Source organism: Xenia sp. Carnegie-2017, unplaced genomic scaffold (assembly GCF_021976095.1).
Source record: "Xenia sp. Carnegie-2017 unplaced genomic scaffold, XeniaSp_v1 HiC_scaffold_22, whole genome shotgun sequence".
Classification (NCBI taxonomy): domain Eukaryota; kingdom Metazoa; phylum Cnidaria; class Anthozoa; order Malacalcyonacea; family Xeniidae; genus Xenia; species Xenia sp. Carnegie-2017.
The window spans coordinates 2,066,536-2,090,253 of record NW_025813485.1 but is presented as its reverse complement, the minus strand read 5'-3'; the positions used below and the strand labels follow the sequence as shown (position 1 = coordinate 2,090,253).

Here is a 23,718-nt window from a genome sequence, read left to right as displayed (position 1 = left end):
CATCAGTTCCAAGGCCTGAAATACTGACACGTTCAGTTTTTCTAGTGAGATGTCTAGCAATACTTACGTACACGACAATCATTATAGCCAGCGGTATGGCGTACTGTATCAAGAATAGGAAGATGGTATATAATTTTTTGAAGAGAATCCGTGACCAATTTTCCATACACATTCCATTCTTTACCTCCAGACTTAAAACATAAGGAATGACAGAGAACGATGCCAACATGTAAACCATGACAATAAGCTTCTTAGCTTGAGCTCGACGCAGTTTTGCTTTAAAAGTTTGAACAAAAACTCGATATCGATCAAGTGAAATAACTGTAAGAATGAGAGCGCCAGATATATAAAATATAGTGCAGATTGGATACAAGAGGCGACACACGACTTCACCTAATATCCAAGTATCTTTGTTCAGAAGAAAGACGATATCAAATGGAATGTTAAATACAACCAAATTGATATCAGATATTGCCAGATGTAGGAGCAAAAAATTACAAGTAGTATGAAGTTTTTTTTCGTATTTTATAGTATATATAACTAATAAATTTCCAAGTACCGCGATAAAAAATATAGTTATTTCCAGTACAACGTTTGCTATCATTAGTTTCCAGCTCATCCAGTCACTCGACAACACAGAAGAATTGTGTGAAAAATTCATCGCAGTTTCCCAAGTTGTGCTTTCAAATGATGCAACCGTTTGGGATAGATGTATTCAAAATCCCCAAATGAACAATTATGATTGACCTGTTATAACAGATTATACAATGCTGCTCAGTTATAAACGACAATAAGTGATTGTTCAATACTTATTGCGCCATCTCATCCCTCTATAAAACAGCAGTAAGTTTCGTAGTTGCACATGAAATTTGCCAACATATGTGTTCTTGTTTTCAAAAGTAACACAGAAATACAGCAGACGACGGTGAGCTGTCAATACTAATTTAAGATATCCACAAGAATATTGCACTAATTGTAGACGATCACAACCAACGCTTTTTGCACAAATAAACAGCGGGACACTTTATTTATTTGTAAAAGCATGTGGTTAATTTCAAAACGTGAATTTTACATGAAGCCGTGCCAAAAAATTTGACTATTCTATGACTATACATGGATTATAACAAATGGAAAAGGAAACAGAATCTGTCAATGAATCATTAAGAGTTGAAGAGCACTATTCTTACAATGTTTCCATGTAAAAATGCATTTTCAACTTTTACATTAAACACTAAGAAATCTTGACAGACATGGTAGATGCAATCTTGTCACACAAAGTTCGCAAAGTCTGAAAGCAAAATCTTATCAAAACCATCATCAGAGAAACATCATAATCATATATGCACCTTCATTAATAGGATTCATATTAATATGAAAATCTTAACAATTTCCGGCAATTTGTGTTATATAAATAGCGATAAATTTGCTAGTCTCTCAATTTATTCTGTGTGTCACTCAAGTACAGGCAACAATATATGTCGATACCATGGCAAATTTATCATTGTATATCATTTTATCTTCGAGTATTTAAACGTTAAGCACAAAACATTTCATTTCCAATAAAAGTTAAAACGTTATCATCTCAAATATTTTCCATCCTTTTATGCAATCAATATTTAGATCTGACATAAATGACAAGTATACGCAGCTGTTATGTTCTAGGAAGAACATAACAGCTGCGTATATATTCTGTGTGTCACTCAAGTACAGGCAACAATATATGTCGTTCTCAAATATCTGATAAAACAAAAAAAAATGCATCGTCTGAAGACGTAAGAGAAATTAAGCAAAGACGACGTTTTGTCTCAGACGTCGTAAAATGGCGTAAAAATGAGGTAGACACATTCATATATGGGCATATTTAGCTATTTTTACGAAATTTCACGGCGTTTAGACGAGACGTCGTGTAAGCTAAATTTGTCTGACGTCAGGACATAACACCTTGAAATTTTGAAATGACATAAGCATGACGCAATCGGATGATCTTGTTCAGGGAGTATTCAGACTTACGGTAGACACGAAAAATCGATATTATTTTTACTAAATTTTACTTTGAGGAAAACAGACGATTTTCATGAACAAAAGCCAATAAATATTCATTTATGTATTTGTTTGTTTTAGCCTTTTTATCATGTTACTAGAGGTAATTGTGTCTATACATTCTTGCACATATAAGTCCTCTGCAATTAAAACTTAAAGGTAAGTTTGCAATCTTGCATCAAAATTTTCCCAAGTGTCATGGACAATAACTACAACAACATAAATAACTAACTTGTTAATTTCAATTATCTGTCTCCCATCTCATGCATCTTTGTATTGCAATTTTCCACTTAGAATACCGGGACTTTCGTTCTAAATACATTGAAGTTTAAATATTTACAAACACAACTAATGTGGACAAAATAAGACTAATTCACATCAACATACAACTGAACTTCATCTCACCTTTGGCTTCAAGTTTTGGTTGAAAAACGGAGACTTCCGTTTGTTCTGTTAAAGACGAAATATCCCACAATGCAATACCTTCAGCTACAGCAGCAGCAACCGCTGCACCTAAAGCCGTTGTCTCCGCCATCGAAGGACGAACTGAGTGTTAAACAAAAACATCGTGCAAAAAACAGCTTAAGTAAAATAGTATTATAGTAACAACGTTTTAAGGCATTCGAAGTGAATTTGTTAACGCAAATGATCAAATATACCAAAGGTCAACAACATGAACAAAAAACACTACAATTGTCAATTCTTTCGTACGTAGTTTTAAAATGCGTTATTTCAAGTCTGGAAAAATCTTATGTCTTACCCACAGGAATCCCAAGTATATCAGATTGAATCTGCATGAGTAAGGAGTTTGCGGTCATCCCACCATCAACTTTAAGAGACATCAAAGGTATACCAGAATCTTTATTCATCGCATCCAGTAACTGCAAGCGACAAGAAAACGACGTGAAACTAGACTTGTGAAGTTAGTTGGTGGATTTCAATTAATTTCCATTAAACTTTGTTTTGAATCTTTAAAGTTCAAAATTTCAACAATTTGATTTTCACCAAGTTGATACGGTAGTTTATAATTTTCAGGCAACTTTTAGCCAAAAGCAGTGGCACCATTCATCAAAAACTATAGGTAAATTTCTAAAAACGTCGGCAACAAACCATTGCTCCTGAAATACCCTTAATTTATTACATGTAGAAATGTTCATTTATATTTTAAATTCGATCAAAGCGAATAACTTAGAACTTGTCTATTCTCGTTAGTTCATGACTGATTTTGGTGCTCGATAAATTCCAAAAATCCGAATATTAAAGTTTTGTGAAATCGACTTCATAAGAGATAATCGGACTAACTTCTCTTGTTTGAAATGAAACTGCTTCTAACGTGGCTCTAGCAATGTGAGCTTTACTTGTAAATTGAGTTAAACCAATGATGATTCTAAAAAAAACAATCATACTAAAAAACATATTTTGCTGATGTTTTGTGATCACTAACGTATGACTTGCTTAAAGAAAGAATTACAAGTTAGCCTTTTAAAATAGAAATACCCTCTTGCATCTGTTTGCCAATATGGAGCATAAAGTCCTGAAAAAGCTGGAACAAAATACACTCCACCACTGTTGGATACAGAGGACGCGAGCTCCTCTATAAATGGCATATACTCAGTTTAAATTTATTGATGAAAGAACTGGTCCAATTGCAGGCAGTAAACGCTCACCTATATCTGAAGACTTCTTAATGAATCCCAAACCATCTCTTAACCATTTAACCGCATCGCCAGCAACAGCAACAGATCCCTGTGTATATAACATTATTTGGTGTTGGATAAAATAAATATCAAGATAAATTTTTTCAAAATATAAAGACAGTAATTTTTTAAGACTTTCTGAAAATGGTAGCGTCATATTTAATTACCTCCAACGCATAAACAGTTGGGTTTTGCGGACCAAACTTGTAGGCAACTGTCGTAAGCAAGCCATGATCAGATGTGATAGGCTAAATACACAACGGATTAAACCCCTCAGCTTGAAATTTAAACGAACAACTCCGTATCTATTTATCACTCTAATAAAATTCAAGGATTTTTTAAAGACAAAATCATCGTGAAGACATCCAATACGTACTTCTAATCCTGTATTATAGAGAAGAAAACAGCCAGTACCGTAGCTAAAAACAAACAATATATATATATATATATACATAGTATCATCTTATACGTAATCACAACTCACTGGAATATAAAAGAAGCAGATAAAGCTGATACATGGGAACTTAAATGTAATTTTAGTTCAAACAATCAATGATACATCTATGTATAATTTATTTGCCGTCAATTTTAGCTTGAAGAAAAATTCTAATAATTCCTCTAAAATTCTAAAAACACCTTTTCTTGACAATTTACGTCCGGAAGAAATTCTGTCATTTAATGAATCTTCGATGGATTGTTATCTTAAGAAAATTGTATTTATTGATGTCATTGATGGAAATACTAACGTATTTTTTGCTTCTCCTTTTTGGAAACACAACTGTCCAGCGAGGGCAGCTTGTTGGTCACCAAGACACTGTGGGGCATGATAAAATAACAATGTTAAAAAAAATTGAAGGAAGATTTCACTTTGTACTGTTAAAATTCATATTCAATTGATATTCACAATATTTTGTAAATGTCTTTACTAAATCATGAAATAAACTAACCCCTGATAGTGGAATTCCTTTGAAAGCACCATCACTCTAAAATATTTTGAACAGTATAGAATATAAAGTGAATGGTTTGAAACAGGAAGTATTGTTACATGTTTTTGGTCCAAGTTAGTAGAGTCTTGAGAAGGACTGTTGGTGTTGATGTTGACTGACATTTCGACAACCTTAGCGGTAGTCATCTTTCACTTGACTCTAAGGTTGTCAATGACACTATGACTAACACTGAGATTGTCAAAACGTCAGTAAACATCAACACCAACAGTTCTTCTCAGGACTCTACTAACTTGGACAATTTACATTTACAAACATGTGATATATTGTATATTTAACTATGGTAATCAATAAAAGTAAAAGTAGTAAAGGCTCATACATGCAGTCATAATGTCATATTCAAATTTTTGCACAAACATTCAATGACTGAGTTGATTGTCAAAAGCAATAACAGAAACAGATGTAAAATAGTTTCATATTTTCCTTCTAAATTGAATCTTAGTAGACACTCAATAACACAATTTAACTCACACAGATACAGTAAAGTTTGCTGCTTACTTACAATATGTGAATAAATTTCAGAAGAACTTCTTATGGATGGAAGTATTTCAAGAGGAATGTCAAAGTAGCTAGTATTAGAGAAAATAGGAGATCAATTAATAAAGTGCCATATCAAGTTACTTTGTTGCAGAAATCAAACAGTATTTTGATAATTTCATTCTAGATCATTGCATTGACGATGATAAACCATTCCCATGGGAGATGATGGCCTACCAATGCATGAAATTAATTAGCATTTCATCAAAACATTGCTTAATTTATGCAGCAAACCAATTTGCCATGCATGCATATTTTCGTATGTTCCTTTTTTTGAGACATGCTGTAGAACTATAGAAATAATGGATACATGTGTACATTAATAGAGTATAGGTGGGCTTTACTTGCAAAGTTTTTCATCCCAACAAGCTGTTCGGATATTCATCAACATTGTTCTGCTGGCATTGGTTACATCAGTGATATAAATTCCACCTTTTGTTCCACCAGTTAAATTCTGAATACACAAAGCAACTGTTACATACTGCAATAAACTTGGTTATGTTACCACTCAACAATATAAAATTGTGGTGGCCATGTTGCATGAAAATGTTGAGGTAGCACAAAAAATGATAAGGACAATACTTACATAGATGAGCCATGTGTCAATAGTACCAACCATGAGTCGACCTTCATCTAATGCATTTTTGACATCATCAACATTATCAAGTAGCCATCGCATCTTAACTGCACTGAAATAGGTGCTCAATGGAAGCCCACATAATTTCTGTAGTTGTAAAAAAGAAACAGCTATAGTTTTTCAAAAAAAGTTTATACCTGTTTGCTCAATAATATCTAACTTAAATTGATAGTCATCATAAATTAAAACTCATCATGATACATATTATCATTGATACATCATCTTCCAAAAAGTAAAAGATTAAATGCAAAAATGTTTGCACTCATCACAACACAAAGTACTTATTGTAAAATAAGGTTCTCAGTTATTCTTGCAAACAATGCAAATGCAACACCAAATATTACAAAAATGCAACACTCAGTATTATATTGATTGATTGACATGGTCAGTATAGTTATTTGAAAATATTTGAGCATTAAATTATCCTCATAAATATCCTATTATTCGACTTATTAAATGAAAAGTTTACCTTTATTTTCTCTAGATCATTTTCTGATACTTTTGCTTTGAATTGATCAACTGTAGATTTTGTTCTTGTATCCAGCCACACTGAATAAACAGATTATAAATTTAATATAATTACAAATAACATGTATATATGATAATTGTACAAAAAATGTCAATAGCCCTTCAATCAGACTGGAAGAGGGGTGGCAATTGTTTGAGATGATTAAATACTGTGTCTTGTACTCGTAAATTCTCAAAGTACAATATAGCATGGTAATTGTACACCATGTACGATGATGTTTAAGGATGATGTATTGTTACTTATGAGCTACATATTAAACTAACCAGAAATTTAGGGAGCAAGAGGAGAAAAATCATACATACAAGGACTGTGAAGCTTGATCAAAAGTAGGGGGGGTGGAGCAGAATAGAATAAAAACATACTTTATAAGTGGGATGTCAAATTTTACGGTCAATGGCTCCCTCCACCAGAATTGCTGTCTCTGATATAGAAAGAAAGATTTTACCTATGGCATTATGCAAAGGTGCTCCTGTCTGTTTATCCCAAGCAACAGTTGTTTCACGTTGATTTGTTATCCCAATTGCTTTGCAAAATAAAGTACAAAATTTTGATTTATCAGTCCAGAGCTAAAGGAAGAGTACAAAAATTGTAAAATTGTGTTTCACCTTTGATGTTATCTGGATCAATATTCAAACTTTTCAGCTTTTGAACGATATTTTCTATACATTGATTGACAGTTGATAGTATTTCAAGAGGATTTTGTTCCACCCATCTGAAACACAACAATTAAATTTGTTTTCAATGTCAATATAATGTAAATGTAGCATTAATCACCTCACCCTTCATGTGGATAACAACTTTCAAATTCAATTTGATGAAATGCAATAACCTCTTTAGTGGCGACTGAAAATATCTAGGATATAAAATAAAAAGTAAACATAATTAAAGTTTACAAAACCGGAAAATGAAGCTTCCGAGTTCCCATAATAAACTTAAATGTAATTTCCGAGTTCCAATTAATTTTAGTGGATATAGTTTACTAAAATTTTCTTTCTCAACACCAGCAATTAATAATTAATAAATGTACTTCTCCATGATTTTCTCCGTGAAAAGTGTAAGATTTTAAATCCGAATGTAAATATTAGTTATATTACTGAGTTTATACAGCATCTAGTTAAAGATTGTTTACCAGTATTCTTGTGCTTGATGTTCCTTGATCGATTGCTGCAACAAGCGAGTTGTTCATTTTGTATAAAACAATCTTCTACAAGATTATTAATAAATTCTTAAAAGCTGTGAATCGTGAAAATACTTCTGGAAAAAATGCAATATTGTCGGTAAGAACAGATTAGGAAATACACGGATTATTGCAACGTGTCAAATCAAATGCCATCTCCTAACTGAACATGTTTGGGCATGACCGCCAAGATGAAAATTTTACATACGCACTTTGTATTAAAATCAATGTCGAAATTTCCTATCTCAAATCTTCCGCAATATACTGGCTTAGGCAACACTTAAATCTCACCTATGGCTCTTATACCAGCGACCTTGACGCAATAACCATTTACCACCAGTGCATTGAACTATGAAATTCCACACAAACCTTCTGATAACGTGGATGTTGCAACACCAGAATAAAAAATTGTTTAAATTTTTTTAAAATTTTTATTTCGTGTATTCATTCAAAAACTAGGAAGGAAACCAAACAATTTTATAAGGTATTTTACTTATAACCTAATTTTCGTCCGCGTGGTAGGAGTTGTGCCCTTACCCCAAAGTAAATCAAAGCATTCCTTTGGAGTATTTTTTGGCCGCCCCAGATTTCCTATTGTGATTGGCATATTTTGCTTTATGTCTATCTTTAAAAGAACGATCACGATCTTTAGTACCACTCTTGAATACTGGTTTTTTGTGATCAATGCTTTGAACTTTTTGTTCTCTACCATTATCGCCAATGTCTCTTTCACTATTTGCTTTGTTTGCTAAAGTTGAATCTTTTTGGTTTTGCTGAAAAAGAAAGAATTCGTACATAAAAACAATAAAAAATTCATATCTCATATTACATAAGTTCAAGGCTCAAGAGAGTACAATAATGAAATGATATTGAAAATAATATTTAAAAAAATTCAAACAACCTGGTTACTACGGTTATCACCATCATTTTCGTTCTCAAGATGAAGCAGGGCAGTTGGTGTTGTAAACGGTCTAAATAACGCAATAAAATGTACATAAATAGTCACATAGAGCACAGTTTAAAAATTGTTTCATATATCAGCAAACACCGAATAATTTGAGAAATCTCAGCGTACCTTCTAAGCGTTAGTTCACTAAGTTCATCTGCATAATCGATATCTTGTGCCCCAACATCATGTTCATCGTAAGTATCATCATACTCGTCATCATAATCATTAAATTCTTCCTCATAATTCAAAATAAACTCTTTTATGTGTTGGCGGTCTCCTTCGCCATTGAAAACACTCCTCATATTTTCGTTAGTTCTCGTTTTTCCCTTATTCACTCGTGAAATATCAACATTAGGATTGACGAATATATCAAACTCGTCATTGTTGTACACATTATGTCTTTGTGATAACACATTGGATTGCTTCAAAGCATCGTTTTTGCTTAACCCACGGTCCAATTGACAAAGTTCAGAGGGAAGACTATCTTCGAGAATACAATTTATAGTTTTTTCCAAATCGTTGTTGAAAGTTTTCAAACAAAGAAGAATGAATCCTTCACCACAATCTGGAATAAGTTCTTTTATGTGTGAAATCATTGAGGAAAGCTCAACGTCTGACATACTTTTTGATGACATCTAAAACGTAAAAAATTAAAAATAACTACAACAGACGATCACTTTGTAATAAGTTTAGCAATAACATGATAAGTTTACTATGTTTTAACACATTTTCCGGATTTTTTCTTGTTTAGCAAAGAAACTTTCATGTTGTCATTATTGAAATGAAGAGCTTTTTGGACAACCAGGACAACACTGCATGTTAAGCTACCCCCAAAAAAACATTTCGAAATTCACCGATGTTTTTCAAGAAAAACAATAGAACATCAACTTTTTTTTTGCAAGTAGCTAAATTTTACCGAATCGTACCTCAACAGCTTCATTAAAATTGCACGCCCCTGGTGTCGCGCCCGGATTTTGGACAGATAATGTAGCATTTCTTTTTTGCTGACTATATTCAGGGCTGATGTTGTCAAAATTCGATTGTGTCATTTGTGCGCTTCGTTTATCAGAGTCTCTGACCGCATCGAGAATATACTTGAGTCTAGTTTCATCCACTAAAACACCCGTTGACTGAATTACACTTAAATCCACTTCAACACTGTACAAAAGGTTGTAGGCACGTAAAAATCTAAAAAACAAAAGCAAATTAGTTTTATTTTCTTAGGAATATCAATTTTAAGTCATGAATTTCTTGTAACTTTGTGAAGTGCTACCTTTTGAAAGAAAGAAAATCCATCAATATAGAAAGAAAATTATCTAAATGTTTCAGCTTTATTTCATCGCTACTCTCAACTTCACTGAAAAAAAAAGTAAAGGGCATATTCATACAAGTTGTTCAAAAACACCAGAATAATTTGTACTTAAAACTTGCAACTGTTTCATCTTTCATGCAAGAGCCAAAAATTAAAATTGCATGAATGCTTCAATAAGATAAAATGAATTTCCAGAGCTAATGAAGTTTCATAATAATACGTACGCGTTCATTAAGGGAGCAAGACAGTAAGCATCAATTATACAGCGGCAAGTTTTTATCAAGCCATGCTTCACTTTGTTGAGGAAAGATTTTTCTGCCTGTCGGCTCAAATATTTTTTTTCAAGAAGAGGAAAGACTTCCTCATATAAGCCAGCAATACGCTGGACAAATCCATTCATAAAAAAATGTTGACATAAACTGGGTAGCACAGTTAGAAAAGAAATCAGTGTCTGCGATGTGTCATAAAGATACACACTAATATCATTTACTGTAGTCAGTGGAAGGTCATGATGATGGTCATTTCTTACAGCACTACCATCAACTCCAAGATCACTTTTTATTTTGTCAAAAGTCTCACATATGCTTGGTATTGTCTGCATTAAGTCATCAATGTACCTGAAATGAAAAAAATATAAAACCAATTGTAAACAGTTATACAAACAGTTCAATCACCAGTTCACCACCTCCTGATTTAACATACTACCAACATAGTTATCTCAACATACACAATAAAGCTGCTGAAAAAAGATAAATATATAAACTTTCTTACTTTGGCTGTCTCTTAAAAACATTTTCCAGCATTTTTGATAACAGAATATTATTTTTGCTATCATCCCCTCCATACAAAGCACAAAGATCCATCATTTTAGGGATATCAAACAAGAAATTTTCGTACAATATTTCCCCAAATATTTCTGGTGTAAAGAAATTGGTCTACAAACAAGAGTGAATTCACATGAGTGACTTTGTAAACAACATAAATTTATAGTAATGATGAAGCATCAATAACATCTCCATTAAACCTTGCTTTCTTTGTGGGTAGCCATTCTCAAATAAACCAAAAAAATTTTATGATGAATCTCTTTTTGAATGTTCAAGATTTTGTCAGGAAGAAATTTCCAAGTGTCATAAGGTCTATGTAAATGAAACAATACCATTAGTAATGTTTTACATTTATTTATTTTAAAAAGGCAGAGCCACACAGGCGTACAGTGGATTGCTCTTTCAATCAAGTTATAAACCTAAGTTACACTAGTATTTTTGAAATAAAAAAACACTGTTATTAACATTTATTCATGTTTCTGATAAATTGCATAAATGTACTTCATACCTTGGTGACGATTTCAAAAATGAATCCAGACACAAATTTATTGACCTATTGAATATAACCTAAAAAATTTGTATCACATTTAACTATAAATAATAATAAACGGATTTTCACACCAACTTAATATAAAATTCTTACATGGTTCCAGAAACATGAGTGTTTCTGATCCAACAACCATTTTAAATCAATGTCAATGTAATTTGCTCTTTCTTCCCATGCTTGCATTTCTACATTATTGATTTTACTACAAGTTTGTTTGAACATATCAACATTCATAGGAACTGGACTATATGTGATGAACTTAATGTCTTCATGCTCAATCCATCTTGGATCCTAAAGAAAATATAATTAATATCCCAAACAATAAACAATATGTGCAGCAGTATAATAAATAACATTAAGAACAAAATGATGCAAAAAATGCAGGGAGAAAATTAACATGTCACGATTTGCAAAATGCAATACACTTTTACGACTTGCAATGCATTAAATATGGCAAAAACTATGATACAAAAAGTCGGAAATCTTAACACAAATTTTAATTGCCTATGTAATTTTTAAACTCTTAACATTTTCAAACACATGGTAATTGCGTTTAGGTCTCATTGGGAGTTAATTACAACTGAAACATGCAAATGTTAAATGTCTGCTGATTTCAAAGGCTTACAGTTTAGATACATACACCCTGTAGCTAAAAATAATGATTTTGATAAATTTTCATGCTTTCATGAAAATTTTTCAATCATAATATACGTTCTACAAGTTAAATGTTTAGTTCTAGTTGTGCCAGCCTTGTATGAAACAAGTAAATATATCATTTGAATGGGGAAAGGGGGTGGGGGTTTCTGGAAGGTTATAATGCTTCAATTTCAATGCATGCATATTTTCATACTTAATTTACACTCTAAAACTATTCCTCAGATATGTTACTATTCTTTCTTGCTAATTAAAAGAAATTGTACTGTAAATTGTAAAACTGCTGAAAATAAAAACCTGTGCAAAAAATACTAACCAATAAAGGAATGGTATCTGATTCCACTGAGACTGAACCATAAAATCTATCTGTTCTCGCATCAAGAGGCACATCTTCTTCATGCTAAATTTTGTCAAAAAGAAATAATGGGAAGTTTTTTAAGAATTCGACATTATTCGTACAGTAATTTATATCTTATAACTATTCCAAGTACAAATAAGTATTTTAGTTATTACTTAGTTCATAGTCGTACGTATAGCTTACCATAAACATGGTACGATTAGTTAAAATGTTAATGATAAATTCACACTGAAAGCATGTTTTTTAAAAAGGCATAGCGAAAGAGCTTCACAAATCTTTACATTTTTTTAAATTTCTTTAAGTCAATATATTTATTAAAAAATTAACTTTGACTAAATATTAAAACAATGCTACATACCTTCGATACTGGCATGTTTAGTCACTGCTTGTAGAAAACTGGAAAATAGAAATATTTGTACTGCTTATCAGCTTAGGGACTGCTGCTCATGAACACTGTACACATAGGAGCAAAGACGCACAATTAGTGATATTACGGGACAACTTGGAAGAATAGGGTGCTCTAACAGACATGCGCAATTAGACATTCTTTCTTTACTCACGCTGAATAAAAATGGTTAGTTCAGAATTTTACATGTGCATCAAATTTTCCTTTTTTTCTATCATTGATCCATTCGTTGTTTTGTATCTCCTGTGTTATTAACTTTTTATTCCATTACTCGCCAAATTGCGCGTCGCTTTCTTTATATTTCCCCCCAATCTTCAGCTTTTTCTGTCTTGTTATAATTCTGTTGAATCTGTTCTTATTTAATGCGGTTAGCTTATTTTTTGTCAGAGTAAACGTCTAGTCACTTAGAGAACTTTTTTGATTTTTACGACAAATGTCAAAACCAGAAATCGTTTTGAAGCTTTTTTGTCTGTTCTTCCATAGAATGCGCATTTATGTGTTTTTATTTCGTGGAAAAGAATAGTGATTTCACAAGAATAGTTTTAATCATTTTATAAAAAGATATAGGTTTTGCAACATTGATTTTATCGTTAATATAACAATTTTCGACGCATTGTGGTTAAACATTTACAGCCACCCAAGAAGCAGGATACAAAGACAACTTCTAAACCTAAGAAAGACAAGCCAGCAGGGTCTGGTGGGAAAGCAAAGAAAAAGGTTGGCTTATTTTTGTAATTAAGTCTTTGGATTCATTTTCATTAAATGCTTTGCATTTGCTTTTGTTTCGATGAAATTATTGTAGAAGTGGTCAAAAGGAAAAGTTCGTGACAAATTAAACAACCTTGTCCTCTTTGACAAGGCGACTTATGATAAGCTGTACAAAGAAGTGCCAAGCTATAAGTTGATCACTCCTGCTGTTGTTTCTGAGCGTTTAAAGATCAAGGGGTCATTGGCAAGACGTGCTTGTGATGAATTACTCAGTAAAGGTTTAATTAAACTAGTTTCAAAACATCATTCTCAGGTTATCTACACTAGAGCTACAAATGCAGCTGCTGATGCTTAGATTTTGATTGCAATAAAAATTTGAACTTGCAGTTCCGTGTGATGTAATTATTGGGTATTTTTATAGACTGAGGCACTGCATAATTAGAATGTCAAAGATTCATTAATGCATGTTATGCTTTATTAAGTTCTATTGAAGTTTTTTGTTTCCTGTGGATTAAAACCTGCATGCATGTGTGAGTACTTGCCTAAGAATTTCTCACTGGAAGTGCAGCTGTCTTTAGATAATGATGAATTGTAAGATCATACACTATATGTTATCACCAAGAGCTTTTTCTAAGAATAAATGATTGCTTAAATCATAATATGCAAAATCCTCTAAATTTAGTACTTCTACAGGCATATATGCCTTAAACATATGTTATGGGAAATCATTGGAAGATCATAAATTTTGAAAAAATAGAAAAGCGCAATTTCAATGCAGTAATGAGATGGGTCATTAAGTTTGCAACTACATTAACTGTTCAATGAAAATAATTGATTTAAATTTTAAAGCTAGTGAGTCAAAGAGTAATTGATTTTTCTACACAAGCTAAATGAGAGAATAGTTTATAAATACTTGCAAAAAGCATTAGTCCATATTGTTCAATCTTGCTTTTGCCTTAACTCAAATTTGCAGACAAATTCCTATGTTAGCCTCAAATGTACAAACTCTTTTCAATGGGTTAACTATTTAATAAAATACGGAAAAAACATTGCATATGTATATATGTTAATAAATTAAAGTAACAAGTAAGGGGTCAGCTGTGTTATGTACATTAAATGTGTGAGACAACAATGACAGTATTTCTCCATTGGGATCTATTTAACTGACATAGTCGGTTTGTTAAAACCAGTTTATTTCCTTAAACAAATGTTGTTTATTTATATTTGTTATCTAATTTGCATACATAGTCTTGACATGAATGAAGAAATATTGACATTTAAATTATAAAGAACTTTTTCCAAATTGTAAAATCTACAATATATCTACATGTTGATTAAAACTAACTTGGAGAATTACTTATACCTTATTTCTATTTGAATTTAATCACTTCACATTTTAGCTTGATGTTAACTTGATTTTGTTTCCATAAGTAGGGCTTCAACAGTTAACCAGACATTAGCTGGGTTTTTTTCTTGCACAATATCTGCTGGGTTACATAACTTGTCCTAATAATATACAAGTACAAAATTCTTTAAACATTTTATATTGAAATATAAAATGGATTTCAAAATAGCAAATACCGTGGTGAATGGTGATAATAACAATGTAATAGTTCTTAAAAGAACTGTTTTAACCAGAACACTAACCCAACAATTCAAAGGAACTGTTATTTACAGCTAGAAAGAGACACTATGCATTTCAGCAGACTACTCGTTAGGTGTCAACGTCTGCTAAATGAGAACATTGTATTTGCTATTTTGAAATCCATCTTTAAGTTTGTCACCACGACAAAGTCTCTGTTTCATGAAATATAAAAGAAATGCAGCCATACCCTTCCTACTCCTAACTTCTGACATGCTGCTAGAAAATGATCCACATTTTTCAAGCATTTACTCATTGTGAGTTTGGGCTAAACAAATTAAAAAAGCAAATTGCTCATGTATATGTAAGTAAAAATAGTAAAATAATGGATCTAGTTACTTACCATATTTGGTGTTGGCACAAATATTGTGGGAATTGTTCCTTTTCGGATATAGTTTATTAAATGACAAAGAACAGTGCCATCAGCCAGACATGCAGGAATGTCATCTGGTAATCGAACTTTCAATCTTTTTTCAATTGCCTGAAGAAATGCAAATAATCACATGAGTGTTATGAAGCTATGTAGTCATCTCAAAGTAGTTCTTTTCAACTAGTTATACAAGTGTGTTGACCTATACAGGGTGTCTACAAAAAAATACATATAGAATTAGTATGCAGCAAAATAAACAGTTTTTTGAGGAAATTGTAATTGGTTCATTGCATTGGCAGGTCTTATTCCTTTTCCATTGGAGACAATGAAGGGTCATGGTAAGAAACTAACTTGTGTTTCATCAAAATACTGTGCTTAATTTATGTAGCAAACTAATTTGATATGCATGTTAAATCTGCATGTGTTGTTTTCTACTTCCTACATTTAACACCCCACCCCCCAATAGCTTCAAATAAAGAAACAAAAACTCTATGCTGTATTTATGCCAACATAAAAAACTTGTATAAATAACATCATCATCTTTCGTAATCCAACTTCATTCAAAGTCACAACTGTCATTTTCATTGTCACTGGAATCCACCGCCATCTAGTTTCGTCCAATATGATCCAAAGCACAGAATGTGGTCACATGCTGTCATTTACTATCATCTATTGTCATTTACTGTCACTTGCTACCACCAATTGCAACCTACCTATCATCCACGATCATCCAATGTCATCTACTATCATCTAATGTCATCTTCTATTACCTACTACCATCTACTGTCACCTGCTATCATTTGCTATGTCACCTATAGTCTCCCAAGTGATGCACTGTCACTTTCATGCATGTGTATTGACACATGATTTACCACATTAGAATAAAATGTACATGAAATACTTACTTCTCTCAGCAATTCCACTTTTTCCAATTCCTCTCGTGCACTTTCATACATTCTTCTTACGGTAAATTTTTTTGCATAAGCTGCAGAAAAAACATCATTTCTCATTAAAATGTACTGAACAAGTTTCTAAGGAGCTTCAATAAAGCGTAAAGTGAATATAAAATGACTATTTAGCTTATTCGTTAAGAATATTGCTCTAATGAGTCATGACTAATATATCAACAGTAATTTTTGTTCATTCTATCTTACTCTACATAGAATTTGCAATACCTGAACTTGGAGTAGCTGTTTGGGATCGTTTGTATATTCCAGGAAATGGTGTATCCTATGAATATATTAACAAATAACGACTGTTAAAAATATAAACATTTCCATTGACGAGCTGAGATAAATAGTATTAAATACGACACAAACCTCAGCGTTTCTTGGCATGTAAACATCCTCAGCGTAATTTACATCATTCTGTAGAAACATATTATTTTGTTATTAAACAAACAGAATTATAATAACGTGTAAATTCTATGACAGTTTTCCACTTACTTCCTTTTTGCTTTTCCGTCTCTCTGTTTCCACATATTTAATTGAAGCTTTTACGTCTTTTCTATCATGCTGAGAATCATCTTTAGATTTCTATTGACAAGAAAATAACGCTGATTACACCACAAAGAATATGAGATAACGATAAAGATAATTTAACTTTTACATTTACACACCGAATTATTTACACGTTCAACGTTCTTCACCAAACTCGATTTGCTTTCGCTATAAATCATAGAAATTGAACAAATAAGCGTTAGGTTTAAGTAGACAGAAATCTAACAAAAAATCATTCAATAATAAGCGATAAATGAACCAACTTACACTTTACTCACAGCCGGCTGTTGACTAGCTGAAGGTCTTCTTCGATTTTTGGATCTGGAAGGAAAATTACGATCTATTATTATTGCCGTTGCACTAAAATAAAATGAAATGCTTCAAAATTCTTATTTATAAATTTGCATACTTTCTAAAATAAATTAATATATGGTTATTGGTATATTAGCAGTAGCATATTAATTTATTTAGAATTATTGAAACGTTTGTTCTGTTATCTCCTTCTATAAGTTAAAACTTTGAATACATAGTTGCTTTACATTTAATGGTTCACGGAAAATGGTAGAACGATAACGATTAAAGAATACAAACTAGTCTGAAGATATACTGCGTACAAAGTGGAGTTTTTTGATTTTAAATCAAAGATAATAAATGCACTACAAACATACCCATCAGTCATTTTAACACGACTTTCATTAACTTGTTTCTGTCGAGCATTTTCCTTCTGTTTTTCCAGTTGAACTTGAAGCTTTCTGGAGGTTTCACGAAGTTCTTCGCCATTTCTCTACGCAAACACACAAATAATAATACGTCAGTTCTACGCAACTGAAATTTCGCGCTGAAAAGTGAGAAATGTGTTAGAGTTCGAAAAATGAAATATTACTGCAGCTGCATACAAGGATTAATAAAATATAAAGTTGTATCTTCAATTGAAAGCACTTAGAAGTTGAAATGAATCACGTGATTATCATAACGACTAAAAACATTTCATATCATTGACACCGTTTTTGTTTCAAATAAAACACATCTTAAAGTTAATCACGTTAAACTTTGGTTTATCTACTGTAAATATACATAATTTGTACACACGTTTGCGTGAAATGGCAAACGTTTATCATGATTAACGTAATATTGCGCAAATTAAGTTAGCTATATGTATTCATAAGTAAAATCTGAGTTATCTCCATTGTTAACAGATTAAATATTCAATTCGTAAATTTTATTGAACTTGTCTTAACTATGGTTATGTTACAATGCTAATTTTATGTTTTATAGCCCCTCTTTTTCATTCATAAAGTCATTTTCCATCTCAGAAAGTAGAATTTTAAAAATGTTATCTAAATACGATCTATAAGTCATTTAATATCTCAGCAAGTTCAACTTGAAGAATATAATTTAAACGTTTAAACGCATCGAAAAAAGTTAAAATGTTGAAGAATAAGAAAAATGTGAGAAGTCCTATTAAGGCTACAGTTATCTCGTCTGAATAGGTAACTCTGAGAATGGCAGCATGATTTTCTAGTTCTATCATCTGCAAATAAAATTGGAAAATGCAATGTGTTAAATTGATGTATTTTTGAATTTATATCATGATCACAACAAATAAAAGAAATCAATTTAGATCATTATGATTAACATTACGTCGTGTAAGAGGTAGCATAGCTAACGAACTCATAGTTTCCCTTAAGTAAAGTTACAAAACCGTAATTCATTTCATTCGATGCACTACGTAGATATGAAACCCCACACACAATCACTTCTACTGCACATACAGTTCGTCTCTGTTTGAAAGGTAATAAATTACCAACATTTATTCTTCATATTTGAATATTACATTAATATAATCATTTATGCTGTAGCACCGCTGTTTACGTATGGTTAGTTCAATGATCTTTCCACAAGTAAAAACGTTTGTAAAAAATTTAGACTTTAAACATGACGCCAAAATCATGTAACGAAGGCTTTCTCATGTTCTACTTTAAAACTAAATCTTTTCGTTCGACACGTAATATGCGCAAATCGTAAATGTTTCAAGATTTAACTGTACATCACACTTACTTGAGAATCCAAATCAGATTGAATTTCAGCGCCCTCAAAACCAAATATGTCAAGTTTACGTTCCTCGGTAAGTAACAGGTCAGCTCTAGTGAGTTCAGCTTCAAGGGATGTCGTTCTTTTACGTCCTATTCTTGATTGATCGTTGTTTTTTGTCTGCTCGCTATTTCTACGATCAACCTGATGAAAAAGAAAACCCCAACAAGGATTGAAAACTAAATACAACAACAGCAGCATTACTGTCAGGATAGTTTTTACAGAAAATGAAAATATTCGCACCTTGCGTGATATGTTTCGAAAAATAAGAGTAGATTTAGGATGTATAAAAACGACGGAAGGATTAAATTTTTATAAGTATTTTATAGAGTAAACAATACCATTTAGGAATTTACACCTCTTATAACCAAATTTTATATATGACCAGTGGCATAACCAGCCCGCAAGTATGTTCGTGCTATGTTAAATTTTAGCGCTTACTCACTGTAAAAAAATTAATTTCTAAAGAAATGTTTTATGCCAATGATGAAATATTTACATGACACGAAATTGCGAGCTTGCTACGTATGTCACTGTTTCTAACTACTGAGTGCTGGCTATGTTTAAAACGTTTAAGAACGTTTCATTTAAGATAATGATATTAAAAATATAATACAATTTTTTATAAATGAAGAACCATCAAATGGTACAATCTTGAGGTAAAAATTTAGATAAATAAAATGTTGTGTATTGAAAGGCTTGTTGATTTATCTCCTATTCATATATACATACATAATGCAAGGTAACCTGTGTTCTTTAAATTTTATGGATGAAGCAAATAGCAATGATTAACATTTTCATACCCTCCTTGATGTTCTTTCTTCATTTGGTGATGGAAAAAGATTTTCTTCAGTCAAAATACTTTGGACATGTAAATAAAAATTTAAAATTAGCCATCTCTTATAAGCTATTATCATATATTCATGAAACGAATTAATCAGACTGTAGTTTAGCACATATTAAAATCATTTTTAAAACATTTATGTATGGCAATTTTATGTCAGAACTTGATATTATACAATTTACTTCTCCAAACCATCCCTGCTCAAATATATGTTCATTATTACTCAATCACTATGCATGAAATCTAGTGTTGCAATGAAACCACAAAAATAGAACAATTAAAATATCATTTGCTCCTTAATGTCAACCCCAAACATCACAAATACTTTGGTTTTGTTCACCAAATACTACACAATGCTACAGTATTTACTCTTTTACCATTTTTACTGTTTTAGAATAAAAATTCTGGGGAAAACACCTGCTAGCATTGTGATGAGCCAAAGAATAACTTTTTGTTGAATCCTTTCCCTAAATAACATCAAAAAAACATGTTGCAAAGAGGCATTACAATATCTTCGAAATAGCTCATATTAGATAATTTCTCAAACCTTATCTTGAATCTGTGCTGCAATTGAAAGATACTTAAAAATATGTACACGACCCCTTGTGCAGAGCTTCAAAAAATAAATGATTAAGAAAAACTTAGCAAGAACTAAAGCAAACTAATTAAAAATTTCATGATTACAAGAAAAACCTTTGATGTGCAATGACCAGCAAGATACCACAAAGATCAATAATTAGAATGCTTAGGTATATTCATACAATTCATGCATTATTTCATGTGTTACAATCCCTAATTACCATTGATTTTAATAGAAATAAAGTAGATTAATAGAACATGCATACATGAAAATTACCTCCCCTCCCACTACTAATCTTGATGTGTACCTTTCATTGAAAAAGCTAAGTACATATTTAGGAAATTTGAAAAAATGATTTGAAGGCATTGCTTGTGTATGGAAATTGTCACTAACAAGGCATTGCGCTTTTATCAAAGACCCAAGCAAAACCTTTTTGGGATACCTTTGTTAAACACAATGAGACTTACAAAACTAAATTATTATATTAAAAAAAAGTAGCTGTATAATAGCAATAGTATATTGGTAACTGTAAAATTTAAATTTATTTACCTGGGCAGGAGGTGATTGAAGTGGGTTATTAGCAAGAACTAATTCAGTAAGAGTTGTTAAATATCGAAAGACAATTGGTATAACAGTTATTCTATTTGATGAGAAATCCAATTTTTCTAGTTTTAGTTTGCAAATTTCTATAAAAGAAAACAAGACAGTTGGCAGCTAAAGAGATTATAGGAATGATTTTGTGTTTGTTTTATCAACTTACCATCTGGAAGTTGTTCCAAATGATTTTGGTGAATGTTCAATTCACGAAGAGTTGATAATTGGCCAATTGTACTAGGTAATGATACAATCTCATTTGAGCTAATATTCTAAAAATAAAGGTTTTTTATAAGTACAATAAAAATAGATACCTGCATTAAAAAGTCAAGCTTTTTTAATTATCTCTAAGACTTTGATACAAACAGTTTCTAGCAACTTAAACTTTTGTTAAAAGTACATAAAATAATAAATCTTACCAAGTACTGAATATGCTTCAGATTACAAATTTCATTTGGAATACATGATAATCTGTTATTGCTCACAATTAATACTTGTAATGGAAGACCACATATATGCTCTGGTAATGTTTGCAGTTGGTTTTTACTAAAAAAACATACAAATTTTTCTAATTGATTTGATCTCTAGTATTGGAAAAATTTAAACAAAACAAGTAACTTAAGTATTGGAGAAAGTTAAAGAATCATGCAAAATTTTCTGTAGTAAATAGCGTATGGCTGTAATCAATACTTCATACTTCATTGTATATGCATAATGAGTAAAATAGATTCTTTGGGCATATTTTGATATTAATAGCAAGAACTTAACATTTCTTTGCTTTTGAGAGGAAGGCCTACATTAAAATTTACTAATCTCATAAAATGAGGAACCTGAGATTGAGCCAAGTCAAAGACGTCAATCGACTAGTGTCTGGTATGGATCTTATAGCATTGTGGTGACAATTGAGTCTTTCCAATACTACAAATTCACATACTACAGTGGGAAGTTCTGTGAAACGGTTTTTCGAAATGTCTGCAAAGAACACAGAAATTTTAACTATTTCAATGTGAAAATAAAAGAAAATACTTATTATTGTAAAATATAAACGAATAAGCACAAACCACATTCGATGACATCGATTAATTCACATTCTTCAGGATATTCTGGAAATTCCTTCAAATTTCGACCCGACAAGTCAAGAGTACCTGAATTTTCTGCATCCTCAAAGCAACGATCTACACTGATATTTTTTCCTGTCATACTCTAGAAAGCATCTTAAGCAAATTGCAGTCAAAAGACAAGTGTAATTTCGATTTCAAGCCGACACACCTTCAATTTGCTTTTACCGGATTTGACATTTGGTTAGTCGCCATTGTTCTTCTGAAACCTTGGTACAAGACCGCAGAATGCAGCGGAGCGGACAGTTGATTTCATATTGTTAGTGCTTCATTTAGGCTTAACAGATTTGCTTACCGTTGCAAAAAAAAGTGAATATTGACAGTTTTATTTCCTAAGTTTTCACCTTGCATAGTTTGAAAAATATTATTATTGACCAGCATATCGTGCAATTTTATTAGTAGCGTACAATTTTATCATTACTAAGTAAAGGTCAGGAAAATATTATTACTTTTTTTCTCCGTGCTATTGTTTAGTTCCGAAAGTTTATCACTGCATCACGTATATCAATCCATAAAATTGGTGGTTCGAACTGTTCTGAAAAAACTGGTTGTTTGAATCGTGGTTAAAATTGTTCTGTAATATGCTCGTGTGAAGATTAGTCAACAGACAAGCTCAAGCCCCCCCACAGATAAGGTCAAGACGTCATCAGCGGATGTCACTCGTGAGCAGGAAGTACAGTTCAAATGTTCAAATTTGCGTGACTAGCATCATGGTTCTGCTGCCGTAACACACTCCTTTCTAACAAAAATTTCCAAAGAATGAATACACTATACACAATATTTTTAAAATAGCGAAAACTAAACGCAAACTTTAAATTTTCTTATGTTATTAAGCGAATACATGTCATGTGATACAAAATGTTATATGCAAATTTTTGAATTAAGCTGGCTTTCTTCCTCGTGAATTTCACGTGCTCGAGACTCTCTTGTTCGAATCACACATATTGATAGCCAATAACAATTATTATGAGCAGCGGGCCATATAACCAGAGAATGTCTTTCACGTGGACTTCAACAAGCAAACAACAGTATAAATTGCTTTGCTGTCTTGCTATTGTCAAACCACTTCAAACAAAAGCAGGTCGGATTGGTGTGTGAAGTTTCGTTCCAAGATGACAATTCCTGAACAAAGTAGAAACTCTTTGGTGACTGCTATGAACCAGTTTATACGTTCCGTTGATGAAATGGATTCAACTGTGCTAGTACCTACACGTTTGATGGATATACCTGCGGTTCAGTTGGACACGCAAGGGAGTAATAATATCAACGACGAGCGAAAAATCATACAAGATAATGTTGACTTATTCAAGTTCTACACGATGCTTATGGAGGCAAGAGATGAAGTAGTTTGGGGTTGTCGAAGTACTGAAGAATCTAGTCACTCATCCTTGATTGCAAATCAGCTAAAACAATTTTCTCGAGTTCTGAACGAGCTAACAGATATGGCTATTAAATTGAAAGAGCGATATGAACATGATATTAATGTTGGAACGAACTCTCCTTGTTAATACATGGTTGTATATATATTATTACGAAATTTATAAAAATTCGCGATTTCTCACGAAGTGTTATTACGGAAAATGCTTTGTGTACCTTTGTTG

At 32.0% G+C, this 23,718-nt stretch overlaps 3 protein-coding genes across 4 annotated transcripts; all 3 read right to left on the bottom strand.

Annotated features, from left to right (window-relative positions):
• Window positions 1-388: 388 nt before the first annotated feature.
• On the bottom strand, window positions 389-7,995 carry LOC124447198 (glycerol kinase-like). Of its 2 annotated transcripts, XM_046998090.1 has the most exons (20): window positions 7,913-7,995; window positions 7,574-7,648; window positions 7,224-7,297; window positions 7,050-7,156; window positions 6,890-6,967; window positions 6,385-6,464; window positions 5,865-6,002; window positions 5,623-5,732; window positions 5,244-5,310; window positions 4,685-4,720; window positions 4,484-4,551; window positions 4,114-4,156; window positions 3,905-3,985; window positions 3,708-3,786; window positions 3,538-3,634; window positions 3,343-3,427; window positions 2,801-2,921; window positions 2,446-2,586; window positions 2,273-2,352; window positions 389-747 (listed from the first exon to the last, which is right to left on the bottom strand). In XM_046998090.1, exons 2-19 carry the CDS (start codon window positions 7,628-7,630, stop codon window positions 2,282-2,284), a joined length of 1,533 nt encoding a protein of 510 aa, XP_046854046.1. In that variant the 5' UTR covers window positions 7,631-7,648; window positions 7,913-7,995; the 3' UTR covers window positions 389-747; window positions 2,273-2,281. The 2 variants fall into 2 exon arrangements, with proteins under 2 accessions (XP_046854046.1, XP_046854045.1); XM_046998089.1 differs by lacking the exon at window positions 389-747 and having other exon boundaries at window positions 2,076-2,352.
• Window positions 7,996-8,032: 37 nt separating this feature from the next.
• Window positions 8,033-12,786, bottom strand: LOC124447196 (activating signal cointegrator 1 complex subunit 2-like). The gene is made up of 12 exons (XM_046998087.1): window positions 12,624-12,786; window positions 12,224-12,307; window positions 11,350-11,544; window positions 11,215-11,273; window positions 10,907-11,018; window positions 10,654-10,817; window positions 10,107-10,499; window positions 9,844-9,927; window positions 9,497-9,758; window positions 8,697-9,205; window positions 8,523-8,592; window positions 8,033-8,394 (listed from the first exon to the last, which is right to left on the bottom strand). The coding sequence occupies exons 1-12, from the start codon at window positions 12,636-12,638 to the stop codon at window positions 8,170-8,172; spliced, it is 2,172 nt and encodes a 723-aa protein (XP_046854043.1). The 5' UTR covers window positions 12,639-12,786; the 3' UTR covers window positions 8,033-8,169.
• Window positions 12,787-14,387: 1,601 nt separating this feature from the next.
• On the bottom strand, window positions 14,388-22,705 carry LOC124447197 (leucine-rich repeat and calponin homology domain-containing protein 2-like). The gene is made up of 19 exons (XM_046998088.1): window positions 22,061-22,705; window positions 21,830-21,971; window positions 21,419-21,545; window positions 21,166-21,271; window positions 20,955-21,091; window positions 20,373-20,438; window positions 20,243-20,292; window positions 19,785-19,842; window positions 18,949-19,125; window positions 17,559-17,674; window positions 17,158-17,211; window positions 17,010-17,058; window positions 16,837-16,926; window positions 16,711-16,758; window positions 16,567-16,621; window positions 16,297-16,376; window positions 15,365-15,502; window positions 15,212-15,289; window positions 14,388-14,885 (listed from the first exon to the last, which is right to left on the bottom strand). The coding sequence occupies exons 1-19, from the start codon at window positions 22,197-22,199 to the stop codon at window positions 14,787-14,789; spliced, it is 1,809 nt and encodes a 602-aa protein (XP_046854044.1). The 5' UTR covers window positions 22,200-22,705; the 3' UTR covers window positions 14,388-14,786.
• Window positions 22,706-23,718: the final 1,013 nt, after the last annotated feature.